Source organism: Plectropomus leopardus, chromosome 18, assembly GCF_026936395.1.
Source record: "Plectropomus leopardus strain MGB_pleo_1.0 chromosome 18, ASM2693639v1, whole genome shotgun sequence".
NCBI lineage: Eukaryota > Metazoa > Chordata > Actinopteri > Perciformes > Serranidae > Plectropomus > Plectropomus leopardus.
The window spans coordinates 28363985-28390103 of NC_142193.1; the positions used below are offsets into that span (position 1 = coordinate 28363985).

The following is a 26119-nucleotide window of genomic DNA, read 5'->3' on the forward strand; positions in this document are numbered from 1 at the left end:
TGGTCCATCTGTCATCGAGCTGCCTCAGCCTCGACCTCTGCACCCCTGCTCCTCACGGTGTCTGTGAACAAGGATGAAAGCATTAAAAAATAATAATAATAAAAACAAATGCCATAAAATATCAAGGAATTATTTAAAGGTGACAAGAATATTACCAGAAAATTTGCATAAAATAAAATACATGTATAAAATAAAAATTAGAAATTTAAAAAATAAAATAGAAGAAAATAAATGTCATAAACTATACTAATAAACTAATGAAATTGATTTAATTTTATATTTAAAATCAGGCTACAAAACTTTATATTTCTCGTTATTATTTCTATTTTTTTTTTTTTTTTGTACTTTTCCACGTCATTTCTTGTTATTTTTGGTTTTGTTGGTTTTTTGTGTTAATTTTCACTTTTTTCTTGGGTAACTTTTACTAATATATTGCAAATACTTGGGTCATTTCTTGGAGGGGTGGGGGAGAGAGACAGGAAAGTCAGAGGACTGGAGGCATATTCTGCAGTTGTTACGTCGCTTTGGATGAGAGTATTAAAAAATGCCACAAATTGCCCCTAAAAATTAGCTAAAAAACAAAAAAACAAAAAACAAGACCAAAAAATTCCAGAGAAATATATTTTAACTTATTTTAATTATGTAAAAAATATTTAAAATTAGGCTACATGGAAAAAAAGGAAATTCATCTTTATTAATTTTATTTATTCATTTTATTTTTGCACTTTTTACAGGTCATTTGCTGTTCTTTTTACCCTTCTCTTTGAGCTCACTTTTTTTTGTAACTTTTAATGAATATCTTGCTAAAATTTGGGTAATTACTCAGAGGCCTCGGCAGGGGAACTTTACGAGTGAGAGATGGAAAAGAGAGTCATTTCTCAGTTTTCTCTTCAGCACATGCCTGGTAGTAATTCATTTCTTCAATTATCCCAGTTGCACAGAAAATTTGTACCATCTGCCATCGAGCCACCGCGGCCTCGACCTCTGCACCCCTGCTTCTCGAGGTGTCGGCGAGCGAGGACCGGAGGCATATTCCGCAGTTGTTAAGTCACTGTGGATGAGAGCAGCAGCTAAATGCCTGAGATGTAAATGTAAAATGCAGGAGATGGAGAGAGCGGCGGAGATAAAAGAGGAGGGAGATAGAGAGGGTAGTCTTTGCTTTGGGAGGGGTGGGATTGGAGAGGAGAGGAGGAGAAGGAGGGGGCGGAGGACGGGGGAGATAGAGAGGGTGGTCTCGCCACTGACAGTGACTGAGAGCGAGCCTTTATCGTGTTGCCAGGAAAAGAACACAGAGGCACATATCAACCGTACTCTCACTCTATTTCCCTTTGCTCTGCACTCGCCTCTTGCACTCTCCTCCTCCTCATCCTCCTCCTCGTCTCTTTCCTCTGAAGATTGTGCGGTTTCATGTTTTCACTCGCCTCTATAGGCTGAGGACAGTTGTGAGGGTGTGTGTTGACCTCGGCCTCCGTTGCGTGCAGATGACCTGTGAAATTGGGGTTGAGTTTAGGTGAAGATGGCGGATTAATGTGAGATTGTGCAGAATGTGTTTTGTGCGAGAGAATTCGGTTTTCATGGTGTGAAGTGGTGAGAAACAGCCCCAGCATGATGATGGCTCTGGGCCTACAACTGACAGCACAGCACAGGTGCACCCTGGGATGCATGATAGATGGAGAAAGAGGGGGGAGGAAGGGAGAGTGCAACAGAAGGAGGGAGCAGAGAGACATAGCAGGGGAGGCTGAGAGGAGAAGGAAGGAGAAAAGTTACTAAAGCCCTTTTTACACAGAGTTTGTGCAATAAAGCCGCTACAAGGTCCCGTCTTTATGCCGCCTTCGCATTTTTACACAAAACCACAAAGCGGCAGCTCCAGTGTGTGATTTTAGACAGCATGCCGGCATCGTGAAGTTTAACACAAGAGCATCAACCTGTAGTGTGACATATATCATATGTATCAGCAGTTCTTTCTAAACAATAACAATGACATAACATGGCAATAACAATAATTTACCGTCTCTGTTATATGGCAGCTGAACTCGTCCTCTGCTACGAGGGTAAAGAGTTCCTGAATCTCATTGTTTTCCTTGCTTCTTCATCTTTGAGTTAGCTGCAAACTGCTATCAGTTGCTTTTTAAATCTCCTGCAGTAGGTTGCAAATATAACACAACGTCAAACCGTCTAATCCGTCCTGTCCTGGCAATCGTAATATCCACTCATCCCCACCTAATTTTAATGATCGTCGAGTAAAAACCTTGAGCAGATGTAGACATAAAATATAATGCTTTTCAGTGTATGTAATATTCATTTATCATGCAGAATAAGAACTTAGGGTAGATGTTTTGTTCATGTTCACTTTGTCAATCAGAAAATCAGTTTGTTATATCTGCTTAAAATCAGCATGTTGGCCGATTCCAGTATTTCATTTTAAAGCTGATATCTGCCGATACCCATGATGTGCCGATATAATCGTGCATCCCTATTACTGATGTTTTGCTAATAATTGGCTCATTTCTCTTTAAGTTGCTCATTGCCACTTTGTTTAACTTTTAAAGGGTTAAAGGCGAGACCAGTGTGTCCGCCTCTTCCATGATCGTACCTTTTTATACAGGAGGGCGAGGCGGCATTAATGCATGATATCCCTGCCTTGAACAGGCTGTGTGAAAAGGGCTAGAGATTGTAATAAAAAAAAGGACAGAAGGAAGGAGGAAAGAAGGCAAGTGAGAGGTAAGAGGGGAGTGAAGGAGGGAGAGAGGGGGGGATAATAGGGGGAGAGATGGAGAGCTGAGAGTTGAGAGCAGGAGATTGAAATCAGCAGATATGACAAGAGTGGAAGAGATAGCAGAGGACAGACGGAGAGAGTGGAGAGGGAATAAATGGATTAATAACATCCCTCATCTGGACCTTACTGTCCCCACCTCGCTCCCTCCCTCCTCTCTGACTCCCCTCCCTCCCGCTCAATCCGCCGTCACCTTTCCCCTCCTCCCCTCCGCTTGGAGCAAGGGACAGGAAGAAAGATGTCTGACTACAGGAGCGTGCTCACCTCCCTGACTCCCTAAACCACTTTACAGCCGCCCTGGGACACTCTGCGGTCCTCCGGAACCTCAGCGTCTTCACTGTCCCCACTTTCACTCCCAACCGCGTGACTTATCCCCCCCTCTTTACTGAGAAACATTTTAAAAGTCTCGCTGTGAGAGTTGCGAAGTTGAAACTTTGGGGTCGCGAAGGTTAAATCTGTACATCTGTGTCCCGCATTAACACAGTGGGTGTTTTTTCTCTGAGAAAAACCTCTTAAATCTCTGCTTTGGTCACTGTGGTCTGGTATGGCTGTGGATGAACTGGTGGACATCATTTCTAACAGGTTTTACTAAAGAAATTTGACATCTCTCTTCTTATGCTGACGTGTCATCACTTTTCTTTTGCTGCTTTCAGACACTTTTTACAAGTATTTCAACCTTTAAACCTGAGCAATTTGGTGCAATTTATTTTTAAAAAAGGGGGGGAAAAGGCAATGAACTACTTAATAAGAAATGTTCCACAAATTGCAAGAAATTAGTTGATTTAGAAAATTATTTTAAAAGAAAAATGTCAAGGGAAAAAAAAGAAAAAAGAATTAGGGAAAATTTATATAATTACTGGAAATGTACATACTTAAAAGCATTGTACATGAATAGATAAATAAATAAATAAATAGAAAGATAGATAAATAATATTTGCTTTCTTTGGATTTTGGATTTCTTTAAAAAAAAAAAACATAGAAAGAAGGCAATGAGCAATGAGAAAAGACCCAAATATTAACAAGATATTAGTTAAAAAGTTACAAAAAAGAGTGAAAATTAGCACAAAAAAGAAAACTACATACTTAAGATTAAATTGCAGGATTATTATACTTTTTAAGCACAATTTTTATTATTAATATTACTATATTTTCAGCTAATTCTGGGGTCATTTCGTCTTTTTTTGCTTGTTGAAAGAAATCAAGCCAATTTGCTCAAATAAACAAATAAAATAAAATGAGCCTATTATACACCTGCAGCTTTATTCTGTTATCTGAAATAAGTATTTTCGATAGTTGACAAGGTTTGAGAGTTTGGAGAGGCAGTCTGTCCACTTTTTGGGTGTGCATGGTGCGAGACAGAAATTGACTGTTAGCTGAGCCGTTTGCTTAAACAACAGGTCATTGATTTCTAGTCGACCACTATTGATTTTGTCAGCTGAAATAACACTTAGTTGGCAGATGTCATCAGTTGTAGCTTGTTAATTAAACTAACGCACCCTGACTTAATTGACAATGTTGTCTTCCTCTGGCTTTTTAATGTTTCTGACTGTCTTAAAGTGGATCTTTTAGTTGTATAATGCAGATTTTTCCTAAAAAGCAATGATAGATTGTACAATGATGGACAAAAGTAACCCCCCTCAATCCCTTAGAAGTGCGTAGCAGGGTATTTATCTGCAGAGACTCTTCTCTCTGCATGTATTATCTTATTTTCTTCAAAAATACAAATATAGAGTTAACTAATGTGTTTGGCTATTGTGGATAACGTTTTTATTTGAGGTTGCAAATCCAGTAAAGAGTAGAATAGATGCTAATGTTACCCTACAAATACTACACAGAGGATGTGCTTTTGTAAATGGGACTTCAACGTAAAGATGGACATTCATTGTACAATTTGAGCCCGTTTTTGACCTAATCTTTGAGCCACACGACTCATTTTAGAATCCAAACCAAATTTTTGGCTGTGCAGGGACCCCTTTTTGGACAGTTGGATAAATTTCTGAAATGTAAGAAGTTTTGGTTGGCTGTGGTCGGACACACAGTAAAGCTGAGTCAGTTCCCCAAGATCAGCACCTTTTTTTCACTCAGTCAATCGTACAGTGTAGATGATACTCTGTGAGTTTGTTGGTTCTTCAAACTGTAAGACAGAGAGAGAAAATCAAAACTTGAACCGACCTGTTTTTGCAGAAATTGACTTTTAAGCTCCATTTGGGACCTCGGTCTCTACATTATTGAGAACCGTACCACTGCAGGCAAACAAACTTCTACCTTCCCCGGAGCTCTCCAGCGAGTCTTTATTGACAAATGTCAATGAGCCAGAATGGTCTGCAGGACCAGGTGAGCCATTTTATTTTCTGTTTTACATGAGCAATGTGAGCATTCAGGTTGTGACTTGATGAACAGAGCGTGTAGTGTGAGCACATAAATCATGAGCCCATATATAACTTACTGTGGAAGTGAGGGGAAATACATGTAAAACAACCACAAATCCAAACGTCATCCTTCAAAAAAGAGCCCTAAGAATTGTAAACAAAAGCACTTACAGAGGCCGAAAAACCCACTTATCAAATTAAAAGCACTTAAATTCAAAGATCTGCTTGATTTCAAAACTGTTGAAATCATACGCTGAGCTAAAAATCGTCTGTAATAGCGAATGCAGCTCAAGTTAGAGCAGGTATACTCACATTTTAATCAGTTTCTTACACTTTAGCCCTTGTTTCTTTAGTTTTTAAAAGGCTAAAAAAAGAGACCATCATCCAAACACTTAAAATGCAGAGCATCTCCACAGAGATTCCTGTCTGGGGATGGATAGGAGGACACTCCTTAGCCAGTCTATGTAATTGCTTATCTATAATATTCTGCAGAATGTGGTCCTACATGCTCACTTACCACACTGTTATTTATCTGCAGCCATTACATTTCCAGAGACAAACGCACAGACCTAAAAGCTGGGCTGCGTCCATATATTCTGCAGACTTCAGCCTTCCCTCCAGCCAGCCTATTTAGTCTCCTCAGCCTAACTCTATGAGACACGCTCACAGACACACTCTCAGAGAAAAGAACTATTACCGTTCTACAAGGACCAGGGGACAAACAAGAGCAGCAGCAGGAAAAGCATCAGACTGCAGAGGCCCCTCGGTGGGTCGTCTGCTAAACTTAGAGCAGAAATGGGCCAGAGAGAAACGATCTGTGCATTCGCGTGTCTGTGCCTGAGTGTGTGTGTGTGCTAAGTGGCGTTAACTTCCATTCAATCTGATTGTGTCAAGATGTGAAACAAAACTCCTGGTTTAATTTGTCCCTTCCAGTTTCTGTTGCCTCTTTTTCTTTATCCTTTAACTCTTTGAAACCTGGAGCGACATCAGTTTTCTTGTGCTGCATTCAGACGACTTTCGCATGCATTAAAAGCTCTGAAACCTGAGCAAATTGATTTGACATGTTTTGAACAAAAAAAAAAGGCTAAAAAGACAACTTGGTAAGAGATGCCCCACAAACTGCAAGAAATTAGGAAAAAGTGAAAATGACATTCAGTTTTTAAAAAGTTAAGTTAATAATAGTTGTTTAAAAAAAAAGGAAAAAATTTCCAGAATATACAGTATATGTATGAAAAAAATATTATTATTAAAATTTTATCTGTATATTTCTAAAATATATATATATATAAAAAGGGCTGGGTGATAAAACGATAGCGATAAAAATAACTTTTCTTTGATTGAAATATGAGACCATAAAATGTCGATAGAATGTCGATAGAACTCTTTCCAGCCTTGTTTTGACATCCAACACGAACAGCCAATGATAAACAAATGCAGAGAATGACTTTGACTGTAGAACAGCTGAGTGTTTGACAGCCACAGCACCGAAACAGCCAAATCTGCAGAGGTGGAAAGTGACTTCTTTAGACTTATACAGACTTCTTTGTGTTAGTTTTGGGTTTAATTAGAAATCTGCTACTAATAATAATGGTGATGATGATAGTAATAATGATTATTTTAACTATTTTATCCAAATATTTTAAAACATTTTTGGTGTATTACCTTTTTCAAAACTTTTTTTCTTTTCTTTCTTTTTTTAACCACTATTCATGTTGTTTTTTTTCCCCAAAACAACTTACAACTCATGAGTTGTAACTTTTTTTTGTTTTTGGAGGAAATCAAGCCAATTGGCTCAGGTTTTAAAGGGTTAAACCTTGTGCAGCTAATGGCGGCTGTGTCAGGGCAGCCACATTGCAATCAAAATTATGTCGAGGCAAAATTAGTCAAATACTCTGATGAAGACCTGTGCTTTTTTTTAATTAAGGTTCAAAAAGTACTTAAAATAAGGTCACTGTTAATTAGATGATGGTCTGACAAATGTGCCAGCTAATTAAGCTTGTATGTGTTTGATTAAAGATAAGTAGGCTTCCATGATAAGAAATGTGATGATGAGGCACGAGAAGAGCGAAGGAGAGGGGAAAACGAGATACGGGGAGGAGGTTTAATTGAGGTAGAGATGATAAGTGTGTGTGTGTGAGGCGGGAGAGCGAGGGACAGAGAGGAATGACGGGGGAGCGGAGAGGAGGGCTTGTCATCAATACGTAATTTCTGCACACGTGGTGATGGCGGCTTGTGCTCGCAGGCTTTATCTGAAATGAACGTGTGTGTGTGTGTGTGTGTGTGTGTGTGTGTGTGTGTGTGTGTGTGTGTGTGTGTGTGTGTGTGTGTGTGTGTGTGTGTGTGTTTCAGTGCCTGTGGCTGTGCTGAGTTTCTATCTCCTGCCCACTGTCTTTTAAATTCACTATATCCAAGTGAAGGCCAGCTGTTCTCCCCCCTCTCTCCTCCCGCCTCACCTCCCACTCCTGCTCTCTCTTTTTTTTTTACATCCCTCCATCCCTGCTTCTCTCTTTGTCTTGCTCTCTCTCTCTTTCTCTCTCTCTCTCCTCTCTCCATCAGGCAGTGCAGCAGCAGTCAATAGCACCCCCCCCCATCCCGCTCAAGTTCAAAGGAGCCTTTATAGGCAGGATAGAAATATGCATTGCCAAAAACCTCCCAGCAACAGACACCATCATCTCTCTCTGGCTCGCTCTACCTTTCTATCTCTGTCTTTGTCTCTCTTCCACTCACGCTGTTTCTGTCTGCCTCGTTGCTACAAAGAAAAAAATATACTTTTATGGTATGTAAAGGTTCATTAAATATTCCTTGAAATCAAGGGGAGCTGGCAACCTCGCACTTTTTATGGGCTAATTAGGATGTGTTCCACATTTTCCCACATCATCTGTGGTACTTTTTGTAGTTTTTACCAGTGTTTCAGTCTATGTATTCATACAGCAAGCGGGCACATGACACAGAAGTTAAAGGTTTGACTCATTTTTTCAATGTTTGTGTTTATTTTATTCTAGAAGAGACTATGCATATTGATTAACATGAACATTGACGTTCATCATGTAAAAGATGTAGCAGGATCGAGGACAAATGTGCTTTTGTTTTTTAAACTTTGTTTAAAAAATGACTAATAAATCTACCTTCCAACACATTTTTCCTTCTTAAAATGCCAAATTTAGCCATACGGGCTAATTCTCATCTGCAGTCCCTGACAGGTTACTTGTAAAGAAATTGGGCTTTTACTTGCTTCAATCGCTTCATATATTTGGTAATTTCTTTAGCACAAAACTCTTGCTCAGCAAAGATGGGAAATACTATCGAACAGTATAAATATCATTTCTATAAAACTGTTATTTGAGGATTAATGGTACTCTCGCCTGTGAAGTCCTCTAATTACGTAGAGGACTTCACAGGTCCAAAAGCATCTCAAGATGTTAAGAACCCATTTTAACGATAAAATCTTTAAAATCCAAATATCATCTCGACAAACTAACCCTGAAATAAATAATTACATCAGAATACTCAAATACAATAAACATCTATCTGACATGAGCAGTGTGTGTGCTTTGCCTGAAAATAATTCTCAACATTTTCAGCAGTGTCAGCTGTCAGTCAGACCGAGGAAAATGTTTTCTGCAGCTCGAGCGATGGCACAGTGTGTCATCGTTTATTATTACAATGTTTCCCGTGGTAACATCAGAGCTCAGTATGTACAGAACGCAGAGAATACAAGTGCAAATGTGTGCATGAGCGCGACCTGTGAAAGCGTCTTCCCATGTTCCCGTTTGTTTTGCGTCATGTGATTACTGTACAATACGCTTTAGCAGTGTGAGTCGTGTTGTTTTATCGTGCTGTTACTGAGTGTGTGTGTGTGTGTGTATGAAGTGTGTGCGAGTGCTTGTGTGTGTCCAAAGCAACACTCCAGTATTAGTCTGTGATTGCAGTCGTGATTTGTCATTTTGTGTTTTGTATTGTGAGCGCTCGAGTGTGCCCTTCTATTGGAGGGTGTATTTGAATGCAGCTGTGTGTGTGTGTGTGTGTGTGTGTGTGTGTGTGTGTGTGTGTGTGTGTGTGTGTGTGTGTGTGTATGTGAGAGGATGTCAGTGTCTGTTTTTAACACCATTCAAATTTGTGTGTGTGTGTAGGTGTGTGTGTGTGTGTGTGTGTGTGCATATTCCAAAGCAAGATTGGAAGTGGGTCTATTTCTTTTGCAGTCACTGATGTGCCCCTGTGTGTGTAATTGAAATACCTGAGTTATTGACTCTCTCTCCCCCTCCAAGTCAAATAACTGCTCCAGGAGTGTGTGAGTGCACTCATTTAGAGGCTCTGGGGCAGAGCAGGCAACTCTGGCAGACCAAGGCTCGTCAACCATGCAATACACACAAAACACAAAGAAACACACACATGTGTAACAAAGAAAGAGCCTTACTGAGGCCAAAGCAACACAAATACTGACATGCAGACACTCACAAACAAAATTAGAGGCACAGAAACACACACATGCATCAAAACTAAGCTTAATGGCTAAAATCTATATCACGGTATGTGTAATTTTGTATTTCGGATCAGTAATGGTATGTATCACAATACACAGGCGTGTAGTGCTGCCGGGTTGAGCGGGAATGAGTCTCCGCCACATTATTGTGAGGAAGAGGAATATTTTCAATTTGCATAATAGGTTGAAATCTTTTAATACATCAGTGGTTATATTCATACATTCTTTTAGGAGTTTGAAAATCCAATCATCACCAAATTGTATGGCATGCAAGAGAGCCAATAAAATCAAGTTGTCATATGGAGATTTAAGTTTACGTTTGTCTTGATTGATTCACGACATCAACTCATGCACTCAGTAACAAGCAAGAAAACGTTTTACCTCAATAGTTGCTGTTAGCTGCCAGTGGTAGCCTTAAAATAAAAAAGTAAAAATACATATTACACACATACATATATATTTCAATGATAAATGTGAATATAGTTTTCTGGACATTCCTTAGCTTATTTTTTTTGTATTAATTCTCGAAATGGACTCATGTCTTGCAATATGCAGAACATTTCTTTCCAAGTTGCTTATTCACTTTTTTCCCAATTTTTTCTTTTTTTCAAGAAATCAAACCAATTTGCTCTGCGTTCAAAGGTTTAAATATTTGTGAATTGCACCTGAACACTGCGTAAGAAGAGTGATACTGATCCAGGTTTCAAAGGATTAAACAGTAAAAATGTAAAAACAGCAAAATATACTTTAATTTTACAGTAGTTATAATCAACTAATGCATGTAAACTTTGCGTTGTAGGAGCAGTGGTCACGTAAGATTAAAAAAACTTTAAGGGATACTTGGTTTGTATTACAATAATGTGCATAGCACTGTGTGTAAATGAACTTTGGTAAACTTCCCTCCATCGTGGCCGTGCCTAGATTTTCCTGCTCATCTTTTTGCTAAAAATCCGGTGGATAATGCATTTTGCAGCAGATTTATGGCGGCTGTAGGGCAGTCGCTTGAACTATAGATTGCACTTCAGCATTTTTGGATGCCCGCCACCCCAGGCTTCTCAAAAGTATCACACTCTTTGACCCCATGGGAGCTATGGGGAACGACACATACACAACCTGGAGCTGTGATGTTGAAGGGTTACAGCAAATGGCACTAGAAATAATGATGTCTGCTCAGGTGCTCTTTTGGTGTGCTATCTTGATAATTGATAATGGGTGATATAGAATAGAGCATTTGCATATAGAAAGTGTTTGTTTATGGTCTTCTTAATGGATAGTTAACCCAAAAAATGAAAATTCAGTCATTATCTACTCACTCTCATGCCGATGGAAAGTTTGGTAAAGTTTTGTAGTCCACAAAACACTGTTTTACACGGGGATAAGGTGTCACACTCATCTCCTAAACAATTGATGACCAGGATTCAAACATTAAAAAAATACATAATAAAAACACAAAGTGTCGCCGTACTGCTTGTCCAAAGTAACTCAAGTGTCCTGAAGCCCTGGTGTGCCAAGTTGTTTTGAAAAATGGCACTGATGTCTTGATTTCAGCCTTGTTGTAGCCTGTAGCCTGAACCTACTAGTGTGGGGAGCTTTAAGCAACAACTCCCTTTGTCAGATTTAAAACGACTATTTGTGGAACCTGTAAACCATTCGACATCTTCAGACCAGATTTCAGTGTGCGTGTGTTGTACCTTTTTTGATATGATGTGATAAAGCGCCATGATTTCTCCTCTTTTAAACCTAGAAGCAGAATGAGAAAGAGCCACCCCATTGCTGCGTTGTGTATTTCTCACCTAAAATGTTTCCAGAAACACATTTAAGCTCACCGATTAACTGTAATATGAGATCACTTCTTGCCACCTGCTGCCATATTCACCCACCAGCAGGAGCATTTATTGGTCAGGTATGACACAGTGCATTCTGGTAGTTGTAGGTTTTCAACCTCTTAGGCAAAAGCAATCGCCTGTTTTCTCTGGTCACCAATAATTTGTGAGTATTTACGTCTTGCTACTGCATTTGCAGTCTATTTTTATGAAAAGAACATCTTTACAGCATTGGAATACCTTTTTAATCATGCATATGCGTCATAGGTGCGCTGCGTAATTAAACAAATAACACCCCTGAGAGTACAGTAAGTGTTTTGTAAATTCAATTAATGGTTTAAAATACCCACACATACGTCATTGCATTTAATTATTTTCTTCTTTTATTTGGAACATCTTTACAAACAAAGCATAACAAATACTTCACATGAGACAACACTGTTGGTAAAACAAGACTCAAGAGAGAAGGACAGTAATTCTTTCAAAATTGAAGCTTCAAGGTTTTTTAGATAGTAATTTCAAATGTTACAAGTATCTGTAATTACATCTTCACTTAACTCCTCTGTATCTGCCCAAATCATGTTATCTTGCAAGAGGCAAAGTTATGAGTTTAGCGAGATCACGCAACAATCCTGAGATCACGTGAGAATCCAGCCCTGAATAGCTTCTGTTGTGGAAAGGGAGATCACACTAAATACTTAAAAGTTCAGCTTGCTGTTGTTTTATTCTAAAATATTTGCATTTTTTAATACTGAATATGTATTTTCTGTATGTTCAGGTTGTGTTTTAGTGAAGTGACTATTGAGAAATGAATATATTAATAATATTAATAATAATGCATTTTATGTTCTTTATACTTTATAATTTTTTTTTTTAAAAGATCATAGAATAGATTACACTAAAATACACAATAAAATATGTAACATTAAAGTTCACATGACAAAATCCACTATATATTTTATTATATTTTTATAACCTTGCTAAAACAACAAAGTTAAAAGTGGCGTAAGACTTTTGCACAGTGCTGTATAAACTTAACAAATTGGCACACACACATACACACACACACACAGAAACACATAGTTTCGATATGTTTCTATCCCTCCCACACGCCTCCTGCAGACGAGGGCACACATGTGTCCCATCCCTTCGTCCCTCGTCTTCGTCTCTCTGACAGCAGCAGTCTCTGTGGTTGAACAACTCAGGCTTAGCCTCCTACTGCCTAAATGCCTGGCTGACTGCCTGACACACACACACACACACACACACACACACACACACACACACACTCACACACTCATGTCCTCACACACACACCTCCGTTTCCCCGCTCCTTCACCGACTCCTGGCTTCCTGCCCCTTCACCGCTCGCTCGCTCCACACAGGATCACAGCCGTCTGCCAGGCCTGCCCTCTCCCTCTCCATTCATCCTATTGTCATCACATTGTCCTCTCCCTGTGTCCCTCTGGAGCCTTCAAATCTCCGCTACACCCTCGCTGCTTTTTGTACATCTCTATCTTTTCATTCTTGCTCGCTTAATTCCTTTCTCTCCCTTTTAGTTTCCCTCTCTTTTTCTCTTATCTGTTCCCTCCTCTTTTATCTCTGGCCGTATCTCTCCATCTCTCCTTCTCCCCTGTCTCCACCGGTCATTCATCCTGCTGCATTGTGTGCTGTAGTGTATTGTTGTCTGTGTACAGTAGCCAACACTGACGTCAGCCGTGGATCCACAGAGAAGACAGTGACCGGCTCAGAGGCGCATTCAAAGCCTCGCTGGCTCAGCTTCCTGCGTCTGGCTGACTGACTCGCTGGCCTCGCTCCCCCCTCAGGGAATTTTAATGCTCACTAATCGATCACCTTGTGCCAACAGAGGTGATAATGTGGTTAGACCCTAATTATTGTTGCTGTAAATGAAGAGAGGTGTTTTGCAGCACTTAATTTTACCCAAGGTTTCTTATCATTCAGCCTGCTCCCAACGATTTTTAATGCCTCTCTGTTGGCGATTGCCGAGGTCGAAGGCATTATGTTTTAAGTTTTTCTGTCTGTCCAGACGTACGCACATCAGGCCTATTCTTGTGAAAGCGATATCTCAAGATTTAACACAAACAGTCACTGGGACTCAACAATGACCTGATTAGATTTAAGTGGTCATAGGTCAAAGGTCAAGGTCCCTGTGACCTTCTCCGTCTCATTCTTGTGAATGCAGTATTTCAGAAAATCTTTTTTATCCAATTTGACACAAACGTTTTAGTGGACTAAAGGATGAACTGATGAACTGAACTGATTTTGGTAGTTTTTCGCCTGGAGGTTTTTTTTTTTCAAATTTGATACAAACATGTCCTTGGACTCAAGGATGAGCTGATTAGATTTTAGTGGTCATAGGTCAAAGGTGAAGGTCCCTGTGACCTTGTCTGTCTCATTGTTATGAATGCAATATCTCAAATACACCTTAAGGGGAAGTTTTTCAAATTTGCCACAAACGTGCAAGTGGACTCAAGGATGAGTTGATTACGTTTTGGTGGTCAAAGGTCAAGGTCATGGAGACCTTGCACTTATCTCGTTTATGTGAACTTGATAACTCAAGAACACCTTGGGGGAATTTCTTTAAATTTGGTGCAAACATTCACTTGAACTCAACAATAAGCTGATTAGGATTTGGTGTTTAAAGGTCAAGGTCACTGTGGCCTTGCACCTGCCTCATTTTCATGCATGCAACATCTGCAGAAATGTCTACTTGGACTGAAGAATGAACTGATTGGAATAAGATGGTCGAGAGTCAAAGGTCAAGGTCATAACTTCAGCTCAAGAACCTTGATTTCGTAGTTCTCCTGTGCTGCCTGGGGGAAGATGTTTGTGAAACAACCATGTTTTCATAGACATGAATGTAAACTGTAAGTGTAACTTGACTGGAGGCGTACAACTGCTCGGCGGTGTAACTCTTTTTTTTTTTCTTTTTTTACTACCATATCTCTCATCCTTTCCTTTCCTTGCTTCTGCTTCTTTCTTCTTTTAGCATGTATTTTACTCAAAGGCTAATGAAAATTCTGCAGACCTCTGGCACTCTGAGTGAGTGTGTTGGACAGTACATTAATACTGCTCTTAAGAGGAGAGAGATAGAGAGAGGGAGCCAGAGGAAATGGGGGGAAACTGGGTGGCGAGGGTGCTGTGTAGAGGATAAAGGGGGGAGCGGGAGTGCGCGAATCTGGAAATTCAATTATAACTGTGCCCTGGCAGTAATTCCACTGGTATAAATGGGACGACGGAGCGAGAGAAGAGATGGATAGAGATGGATGAAGGGTGAAAGGAAAAGAGGCAGAGAAGAGATGGAAAGTTGAGGAACAAATGGATTTGAGTTTGCTGAGAAACATGGAGTCCAGCGTGTGCATCATTATTTCATGATTTTGAAACAGCCTCTGCTTCATACTCATCGGATGCACACGTTTCACACAGCAAGGCACGACAACATGTTTCTCACGGATGTGTTTTTTTTTTGCATTCGGCAAGTGTTTTTACACGCGCACTGTAGCTCTCAACATGCCACCTCTATGGTATAGCCCTGATCTCATTAATGCAGAAACAAGGTAACGGATCAGATCATGTGCGTCCCCTGGGAGCGGCAGGTTAGCCTTTGATGTTGAGTGAAGCGCAGAGAGAGTCCTAAGAAGCCAGAGAGATTTCAACACCCTGCCTGCACGTCCTGGCTGTCAGCTACTGTACTCACATAGTCAGCAATCGAAATGTACTCAGGGTCTCTGCAGGTACTTAAAAAGTCTTACATTAAATTTTGTAAATATTAGGCTTTAAACGTCATTAAAGCAGGGGTAAGCAGAAATCTGGAAAGGCAAAAAAAAAAGGCAGAATTTGAAAATACATCCTCCACCCGAAGCTTCAACACATTCTTATCCCAAGTCGTCACATATTGCTGCTTTCCAGTGGATTTCTGCGTCTAAATATTACACTCTAGGTATCCTTCCGTGTCTGCTGATGACGTTCAGGGATGCCGCTGCTGTGATGTCAGCAAATGCACAGATGGTAAGAATAGGGCAAAAAAATTAACATGGTTAGGTGTAGAAAAAAAACAAAAACTTAACATTCAGACAGGAAGCAAACACAGGACTCCTGCATCAAAGTCTGGGTTTGTTGGATCCGCCCACCGTCCCACACGCCTTATAGGAGCACCATGGTGTCGGGATCTTGTGCCAAAATCATTGCAAAAGCAGCAGTATTATACGACTTCGGAATAAAAGCGGGCTCGTACTACTTACCTTTGTACTTTTCTGCAGTGCTTGAATAAGAAAAAGATGTTATGTTCAGAAGTTAGTCTTAAATTTGGTAAAGATGATCTTGAAAAGGTCTTTCCTTTGTATCATTTTGTCCTATATTACTGTCATTTTATTATTCTGTAAACATGATATCCATTGCACGTCTGTCCGTCCTGAAAGAAGGATCCCTCCTCAGTTGTTCCCCAGTTTCTTTCATTTTTTCCCCAGTTAAAGGGTTTTTTTTTGCAAATTTTCCTTATCTACAGTGAGGGTCCAATAACAGGGATGCCATTTGCTGTAAAACCCTCTGAGGCAAATTGTGATTTGTGATAATGGGTTTCAATAATAAAATTGACTTGAAAGGCATTAAATTTAAGTGTCTCTTACCTGTGGACACCCTGACACAATAACATTAGTCTCATTCATAGAATTTGCCTCATTAGAAGCATGAATATCCAAGAGCATAAAGACGCCACTTTGCTTTGTGCATACAGGAGCTGTCCGACTCACCCGTGCACAATAACAAGCTCATGTCGCAGAACTGCAGAGTCTTGTCTAGACTAGCATTTCTCACCTCCTCCTCTTCTGTCCAGCTCAATATTCCATTTCAGCACTGGTGGCGTGGATATCAGTGTGTGAGCGATGTTTATTGCAGTGCTGCTGTTTGGATTGCTGTACATTCTGTATCTCTTATACTCAGGGACTTAGTTAGTGACTGCTTTATGTATATTGTGTCCAGGCCTGGTGTGTGCCATTTTCTGGTATAATCGTCGTCCTAATATGCAGCACCTTGCAGGTTACACTGAAATTGCATTGCTCCAACACGGCTGTAATAAAACAAATTGGTGAAAATGATCAATGAGATTAAGGACAGCAGCTCCGAGTCCCCAGAATTTGCTCCAGCCACCCCTGTGTACAAACTCATTAAAGGAGTCATGAAGGCAACTAATGAAAATCATGACCGGTATCATTACAAGCCCACTGGTGTCCTCTCTCCTTTCTCCTCTGTGAGCGAGAGAATAAAGGCGGCTAAATTAATGTTCCCACCAATAACGTTACAAAACCACCGCCGTCCTTTAAGCAGTGTCTGCTCTCCTCTGTGTGTAAAGCCAACTAAATTAAAGTTCAGGCCGATATTGTTACGTAACCGTTTACACTCTGCCTGTGTGTGTGTGTGTGTCTTGTCATTTTCCAGGATGACAACTCCATGTTCTTTCAATTTGGCCCCTCCATCGAGCAGCAGGCTTCGGTCATGCTGAACATCATGGAGGAATACGACTGGTACATCTTCTCCATCGTCACCACGTACTACCCTGGTTACCAGGACTTTGTCACCAAGGTAACGGCACCCAGCTGAGACAACATGCAGCAATAATCAGGATGTAAAGATGACACAGAACAGAAGATGAATTACCTTCTCTCATCACTTTAATGTCACAGTAGTTATATATTGCAGCCCTTTAGCAGGAAATTTAAAGGATAAATACATATGTAGAATACAAACACATTCAGAACCACATTATGATCCAGACACACAAAAAATATTATAATGGTTCATTTCTACTCTAAATGCACTCATAAATAATTAACAAAAAAAGTGTTGATCAGAGTATGTAATTATGTGTATTATTTTCTGTCCATCCCAGTGAAGGAAGATTCTTAACGCACAAGTCACCTAGTAGGAAAAAGACCATAAATGGTTTAAAAAAAAGACCTTTTTTTCAACAATAAAAAAATAGATTTTTTTTCATGAGGGATTAATTCATATTATTGAATAAAGTGATGCTTTTAAACACATTGCATATACATTTTTCAGCGTTTTTGACATCACAACTTAAAATATACTAAATATCTGAAGCATCTCCAGAAAACAGTATGTTGAAAACCTTCTTAGATTAATTATCTGTGAACATAATAAAATGCATTATAAGCTGATTGTTTCATTAGAAAATCCAATCAGATGTTTTCAGTATTTGCCCAATTCACTGAATAAAGGAGTAAATAAAGTTTATACTTCTTCATACTCCTTTTTGTACATACGGTATTAATTGAGGCAATTTGTGGATGGATTTTATTATGTCTTTTCTTTCTCTCTTTATTTTATTCATATGACTTAACAGCTGTTTTTGTTTTATCTTACATGTTTGAATTAAAGACATTAATCAGTCATTTTTCGGTGATTATCAGAGCCACTGATTGTAAAAAATCTTGAGTGAAAGCTATAAGTATTTAATGTAATGTTACATCTCATGTTTGCTTTAAACACAGTTTAAACACGAATTATGTACTTTAAAAATATGATTTATAAACTGAAATGTGCCTTGTGTGCCCAATGTCCTCATTTCGGGGAATGCTTGTTAAAAAAGGGGGCATGGATCTTTTGCGGTCCATTTTAGATGATGTGAAACACTGTAATTGGCTTATAGACATCCCATCAAATAAATCTGTGCACTTGAGTGGAGTGAGATGACACTAATTATAGATCTAGACATCCTGGAAAAGTTATGTCCATTGGAACTGATGGGATGTCTGAACAGGTTAATATGATGCTTATTAAAGACAGGTCCTTCGTCCTTGTCAGTTCTTAGACAAAAACACAAAAGTTACTATGAAACAAATGTCAAATTAAGATAAAGAAGTACAAGTCTCCTCTGTCTTCTGTCCTGCGTCCTGTCCAGATCCGTAGCACCATCGAGAACAGCTTTGTGGGATGGGAACTGGAGGAAGTTTTACTGCTCGACATGTCTGTAGATGACGGAGATTCAAAGATCCAAAACCAGCTGAAGAAGCTCCAGAGCCCCGTCATTCTCCTCTACTGCACAAAAGAAGAGGCCAACACCATCTTCGAGGTGGCTCACTCCGTCGGGATCACCGGCTACGGCTACACGTGGATAGTGCCCTCGCTGGTAGCCGGAGACACTGTCGTAGTGCCTGCAGAGTTCCCCACAGGTAAGAAAACTGCTATAGCAAAAATAAATGTTTTAGACGTCCACTTGCAAGTCACAAGTTAGTTCTAAAAACTCAAAAAGTGCATGCACATGTGCTGACGGGCTAAAGATTTGTGCATGCAACATATTACATATTTCTGCATTTTTGTTGTGTAACAAAAAGTAGTCCGAACATAAGTCCTAACACTTATGTGAAGTCCACACACACACACACACACACACACACACACAGATGTAAGTGCTCGTTGGTGAGTTTGCTGCACTCGACACTTTCACTATATTCATGGTTGAAAATGCTGACTCACTGCCCAGTGTTGTTGTCCAATTTATTTTACAGTTATTCTGTCGGTAGCTTAATTTGATGTTTTCAGATGGTTTGGTGTTTCTTACTTCCGAGACTAGTTTGGTAAAAAATGTTTGGTGTTGTAGTAGCATTTTACTACACTTCACAATAACCAGCTGGCTTGCTGAAAACAATGCACATTGGTCTCTGGAGACTCTCAGATACAATAATTAAGTGCTCCTTAGAGCCATTTTCCAACAAAATCAAACAATGCACAACTTGGTAAGAAATGGCCCATAAATTGTAAGAAAGAAATGACCAGAAAATGTTTCTTAAAACAAAGAGGGGGAAAAAGTTCAGAAAATCTTTCTTTGTAATTATTATAATTATAAACTTAAAATTATGTAACAGAAAAAAGTTTACAAGCAATTTTCAGCACTTTTTCGGTTAATTCTCTTTTTTTTTCCCTTTTTGTCTTGCTTACTTTCTGAGAATTTTATTGGATTTTTTTAAATTAGTTTTTTGCTAATTTTTGGGTGATGTCTTGTTAAGTTTTTTTTATTGCCCTCTCACCATGTTTTTGAAAGATAGTAAACTAATTTGCTCAGGTTTCGGAGGGTGAAATGCAGCCTAAAAAAATGACAGGTGAGTTTCGGTCAAGGTTGCATTGAAACTTTTTCAAGGGTCTGATTTAAACTGTGTTCAGATTACAATAACAAGGTTGAAAAGAAGCTTTCACACTCAAAAAAACACTCAAAAAAATGTGTTTTCTCTCAATGAGGATGAAGTCTGCGGTTGCAAGAAACAACGTCATGTTGTTTCTTGATTTTGTGTTCTTGCTTAAATCGCTTATGGTAATGTTCACCTGCTGTACAGTAGCCAAAAACTTTTCCAAAGAGTAATACATTGCTGAAGTGTCTTCTGTTGGCCACCATGAGTACCAGGTTAAAATGCTGAAATATATGTAACTGCTAAAGAAAACAAAGGTACGTACCCTCATCTAGTGGTGGCAGTCCATTTGCTGCAAAGTTAGGGGCCGTGTCTGTCCACCAGAGTGGCTTTTTTCCAGCTGAAAAATGCCAGGTGCTCTTCTTATCTGAGAGCGCTTGAGAGCACTTTCGAGGTGCAACGTTTTTTTTCTGCTGAGACAGTTTGGTTGAACCTGGTTGCTATGATACGCAATATCCCTGCAGAAGTAAAAATGTCAGCACAAGGTAGACCACTTGCTCTAGATGAAGGGAAGGCTGAAGCACGTTGGGAGAAAGGACGCCAGCATTTGGGTTCCTGAGATTTGTGAGGAAGGAAATGTTTATTAATAAACCTAAAATATATCTCTGCCATAGTTTTTTTTGTTATTCAGCACTTGTACATTAAAAATGTGCTGGTCTTTGTGGTTTTTGTCCCATCCCCTCTTTTGCTGTGATTGGACAGCTGGGTAAAAAGGCAAAGTGACGAGCACAGGCAAAAGAAAATGCCAAAAATGCAGCATGAACACCATAGACTTTTTAAATAATGAACGTACCTCCATGATTTTATTCATAATTTGTGAATTCCTGTTTTGAAGACTCGAGTTCGGCATTTCAGCCGTCATTTATTGGGTGGAGCTGACTCACAGACTGCAGAGACGCCTTGCAAGATAGCCTGTCACTCAGGCAGCCCGGCCCTTAAATAACCATAATTTTAAACCTTAATGTCAGCGGGTGAGTTATATAATACAGGGTTCATGTGGATTCTTAAAAATTCTTAAAAGCTTTGATTTCATTGATCTAAAAATAAAGGCCTCAATTGTTACAAAAATGTCTTAAATTAATTTTTTGAAAGTCTTAAAATACTTAGAGATAGGAAGTAGGTTTTCAAAAAAAATTTAATAATTTACTAAATGCCTTTTGCAGTAATGGCACCAAAAAGGTCAAGTTTGATATTACAATAAATATATAGGGGCAATTTTCCCTGTATATTTATTGCAATATCAAACTTTACTTTTTATCCAAAAGAAATTTATGAGTTCATAGATTTTTTTATCGTTTTTTTTTTTTTTAGTGTGGCGTTAAAAATGTCCTAAAATGTCTTAAACTGAACTTCAGTGTACACATGCAAAGAAAGGGAAAGTTGACAAAGAAAACCGAGTTTTCAAAGACAAGTGGACAGTGCTTTGGTTTAAGTGGCAGTGGCATTTTTTTCACTTGGCTTCAGTGTATTTTGTCTCAGACTGCCTTAAACTTGAATGTACGTTGCTTTTAAGTCATTAGCAAGTTAAATAAAAGTAATTTGCTCATCACCAATCGCTCCGGACTTTTGGCCTTGAATAGAAATCAGATTCGGACCTTTAAATATTAAATTTGGGAACCCCTGTTCTATTGTCTTAAACTTCACCCACTTGGCACCAACCTTTATTTTCATTTGGCCATTTGGATTTTTCTTGCAAGACAACAAACAAACTGACCTTTCCTAACAAGAAGTGAGGGAGCGTCTCTCCCCACCGTCCCAAACACCACTGGAGGTCATTCTAACCTTTGAAGGTCAAACGTGGAACCAAAGTGTCATCCAAGTTGGGGTGCATTAACCACCGAACCTGCTCACGCAATCTGGCGGGGACACCTGTCACGCCGCCTCATGTAACGCGGGGGTGGACGGACACTTTTTAAAAAGGCCAGCTCTCAGTGGGAATCTGTTGTCGCCGCTGCCGCCGTAATGGAACTTTCCACGACTTTAGTCTTGTTTTGCTCTCTGTAAGGACAGAAAAACCTCAGAGCAGGTAGTATATTTACGCCGGACGTGTGAGTCCGGTGATTTGTTGGTGTTTGGCTTGTTGATTTACAGTGAAGGAGAGATATTACACCGCCGCCTGTCCTCAGCAGTTTCTGGGAACGGGTTGAGATCGTTGAGCGGTTCAGACGCCGTAACTCAAACTTTTTTTGCCTCTGCTCTTTTATCGGCATCCATGGATGATTTACTCCAAATGGGAGTTAGGAGTGTGTTTTGCGAGCCTGTTTGTGCGACTATGAGTGCGTTTTCTGGAATGTGTATTTGGTGGTGATTGGTTCGGGGGTTTAATTTGCATGAGAAAATAATGTGTGAGTTTTATCAAATAGGTGTCTGTGCTTTTGTGCAGACGGTGGAGTGTGTTTACCTGAAGGCCAGGGTGAACAAAACTGTGTGTGTGTGTGTGTGTGTGTGTGTGTGTGTTAGTTTGCCTGTTCCAAATTAAGGTTACACTCTATAAAGTTTGATATATCACCACATCAGTTATGTAAATCACACAGCAACTTCGCTCTTGATTTATGTTGCCACGGAGATAATCGTGACGAGCTCATGCACTGCCTGGGTGATTACAGAGCGGAGCTGGCAGAGTGACTGCGCTGATGGACACAAACAAATCTCTTTCAGTTAACATTGAATTATCATGGGATTAATCATATGGGACGTAATGACAGATAGTAGGCTAAATGCCATCCACTCATTTAATGCATGATGAATAAGATACTAAATGTGCCTTTAGTGTAACGTAAACAACTAAATGACAGACATTAAATCATGTATATTTCGTGTTTGCTTAAATAAAATTGGTATCCTATGTGTTTATTGAAATATAGATTTGTTAAATAAGATGCTGCATGGTGCATATAAATCATATAATAGGTTGCATGTTGACTTTTAAGTCATGCAAATGGCTGAGGTAGTGCTTAAAGCATTGCTGCTGCAGGATCTGTGCCAATAATGCCTACCTTACACTACAAGACTTTAAAAAGTTTTTAGTCAGGCACTGTAAGATTTTGCAAAGATTGGGAATTTATGCTGCTCCTGTTGGAAAATATCACACCAAACTCCCTTTAAGAAATATGACACATTAACCATTCCTTACATATCTGCAAAAATGCTTAACTCTAGAAACACAAGATAAAAGAAGTCACATGTTGACAATATTCTTGTCGATTTGGCATCAATATAATCCATAAAGCTAAACTTTATTTGTGTATAAGCTTTAAATTTTGAATTTTGTTTTCTCAGCTTGCTACCAGCCTCCGTTGGTTAGCTGCAACGTTTTAGCAGGAGGAGTCTGTGTATGAGAGGCAAAATTAAGATTTCTCACCAATATAAGTGCTGGTTGGTGGATTTGCTACATGCCAATAAACACGTGCAAAATGGTTTGATTTCTTTTGAAAATTTGGGGAAAAGAGATTTCTTGCCAAGTTAAATACATTTTTTTCCTCTCTTTTGTGATTATTTTCTGGTAATTTTCCTGTAACTTTTTTCCTAATTTCTCGCTAATCTTTCGACAATGTCTTGTTGAGGTGCTTATGGTCAGCATTTTTTTTTTGCAAGAAATCCAACCAAAGTGCTCAGATTTCAAGGGCTTAACCAGGATGAAGACCTTGCACAAAATCAAGATACTGGCATGATATTTTGTAGTCATCAAGCATTCAACTGTGGCGCTCAGCCATTCAGCCGACCCTTATTTCTGAGTTTCAACATCATAAAAGCCACTTGAAGCCTTTAGTGGCCACACCAACTTTTAAGCCAACACGGCGGCACAGCGGGGCGCCTGATGGTGCGGCGGCGCGTGCTCTGGGTGAATCCAGCAGTTCAGGGTTCAGCAGAAGGTGCACGCTCGCTGTGGGGGGAATTTGCTTACGAGGCACACTTAATAATTCGCACCATGTGTGATGAAGAGCCTCCAATTCTCATGGGTAATTCCACTGATGCCTCCCTTAAGTGGCGCTCTGGGGAACCATCTCTCCTCCTACTTCCATCCTTCCCTTTCCTCCTTATTTCATGCAGTTGTTCCCTCGCTTCTCTGTGGTTTCTGTCTCACTATCTCCTCTGACTCTCCGAACTCTCTTCTCCCCTCAGCTTTTTTTTCTTTTGCTTCTTTATCTTTGTGTCTCTGCTGCTGTCTGACTTTTTCTCTCTGCACACTGTGTCCCTCTTTTTCCTCCCCTCCCTCTCAGCTCTCTCTCTCCTTTACCAACAGCTTTTTTGTCTCTATTCTCCCTGATCAGATACACATTTCTAGCTGCACAGAGCGTGCTAACGTTAACACCCAATCTGACATCACTGACAATAATAATCTGTTTCCAAAAATACCCACCGAAACGGTACTTCTGCTATTACGTCTCCTGCTCTATGTGCTTGCGTGTGGATGCTTTCTTTGTGATTTGTCTTGTGTTTGTGTCTGTGACGGGGAGACAGCGTTGGCCTTCAGATGAAGCCAAGGGACACCATTTTTGTATAATGGCAGGAGGCCAGGGGCCAGTTGCAGCAGCCCCATAAATGTGTCTCGGATGTTGGGACATTTCTAGGATTGTAGGATTTTTGGACATTGTTTGGATTTTAGAACACTTCCAGGATTTTTAGGACATTTCTACAATTTTAGGATGTTTCAAGGATTTAATGACATTGGACATATTTCTTGGATTTTAGGGCATTTCTCAGATGTTTTTCGGATTTTAGGACTTCTCTAGGATTTTATGACATTTCTCGAATTTTAGCTTATTTCAAGGATTTTAGGATGTTTTGGGGATTTCAGGACATTTCTTGAATTTAATGACATTTCTAAGACTTAAGGATGTTTCTCTGATTTCAGGACGTTTCTTTTTAGGATGTTTTAGCTAGGACTTCTGTTGGGAGTGCTGGAAATCCTCCACTTGTACTTCTTTTTGATAAACAAGCTTTATTTTGATGCTGCTTTATGCTGCCACCTTATGTACACCAAAACTACAAAAACAATCCCAATGTGAATCATTTTATTTTTAGTGTGAATTAGAAAATGGTCGAGGGGCCACCCGGCACCCTAACAGGGGCCAGGTTTTGCCCGTGGGGCTGTAAGCTGAGTATCACTGTCGTAGCCAGTTTACCAGCCAGGAAAAGGCTCTTCAGCTGCCACGGTGCTGCTCATCTATAGCGCAGCCAGTTGAAATGTCTGTTGTGACATTTAAAACATGTCCTGAGAGATGTTTGAACATATGCATATCATGCAGCAATTCCCAAGATGGAGAAAATAACACGGTGCATGCACATGCGCAGCACTAACACACCGACAAACCACACATGCATCTGCCAATGACAGAATCTTCACCATAAAATAGTAAAACTGAAGTGTGCAAAAAAGGAACAAGCAATGGGAGTGAGTGAGTGCTGAAAAAGTGTCAACAGTGTGTGACATTAGATGTGGTCCTGGAGGGCCGGAGCTGTCAGTGCCGAGGCCCCCGAGAGGAAGGCAGGTTGCCAGGCCGCCTGTCTATTTCTGCCCACTGACATGGTAGTGGACCGGCTGACATGTGGTCATACTCTGTCAGATAGAAGCAGAGCGACTGATGGACACAGAGAGGAACAGATAAATTGACTTGAAGGCAAGCCGTGCTTCACTGAGAGCTGTGTGACCTGAACTCAGAGGCGTCCAACGTGTCCTCAAACACGAAGATCAGTTATTGGCCTTTTACAGAAGTCATGAGGGCACTTGGTGCTGAGAGTTTAGATCAGACCAGACTTTAGATTTAGAAGGTTTCCAGGTTAAAGGCCTTTATGGTCCAGGGGTGTGTTGTTTTGGCTTTTTTTCCCCCATTAATACACACATCATTTGGCATTTTTCAAGTACAGATTTGCGCAAAACTTAAGCAATATTTTCAAAATGCTGATAAAACACAATTGTGAGATGACTGCGTTTCTATGGAGTGATGTTATGTGACCTCTCCTCTGGCAATAACATCCCAAGAAGCATGACAACGGATGTTCAAAACATCAGCAGGTTTATTTTTATCACAGCCACCACACAAGTCGTCATTATTTCCAATCGAAGGTGACGTTGGTGTGTTATGAGAGCGATAATGGAAAGGCAAGACTCTTATATCTTGGAGTGACCACGTATCAGGGATTTCTGGGAGCTGATGGTCCACGATTTCACAGAGGAATTGTGGATTCAAAACTTCGGGATGATTCATTTAACTTTTTAGTTATGCGATGCAATAACAGCTCTTGTAGCTCCTGCTGCATCATGAGGGAGCCAGTTCCTACTGACTAGCACATAGCCATAGCATCATGTGACCTAGAAAATTTTTAAAAAATTGCATGGCTTTTTCAAATCACCTGAAATAACACCTCATGCGAGTGCCAAAACTCTTTTGCAATAAATGGGAGTTTTTTCTAAATTTACATATTTCCATAAGGCATATTTTGTATTTGTAGTT

The 26119-nt window shown here is 39.8% G+C and overlaps 1 protein-coding gene across 3 annotated transcripts in view; it reads left to right on the forward strand.

The window, feature by feature from the left end:
• The window catches only part of grin2ba (glutamate receptor, ionotropic, N-methyl D-aspartate 2B, genome duplicate a), a 187568-nt gene that overhangs the window by 97356 nt on the left and 64093 nt on the right, over positions 1-26119 (forward strand). For all 3 annotated transcript variants that reach the window (XM_088069433.1, XM_088069432.1, XM_088069434.1), the window contains 2 exons: positions 16900-17043; positions 18383-18653. In XM_088069433.1, coding sequence (XP_087925559.1) covers positions 16900-17043; positions 18383-18653 — 415 coding nt within the window. The remainder of the gene's footprint in view (positions 1-16899; positions 17044-18382; positions 18654-26119) is intronic.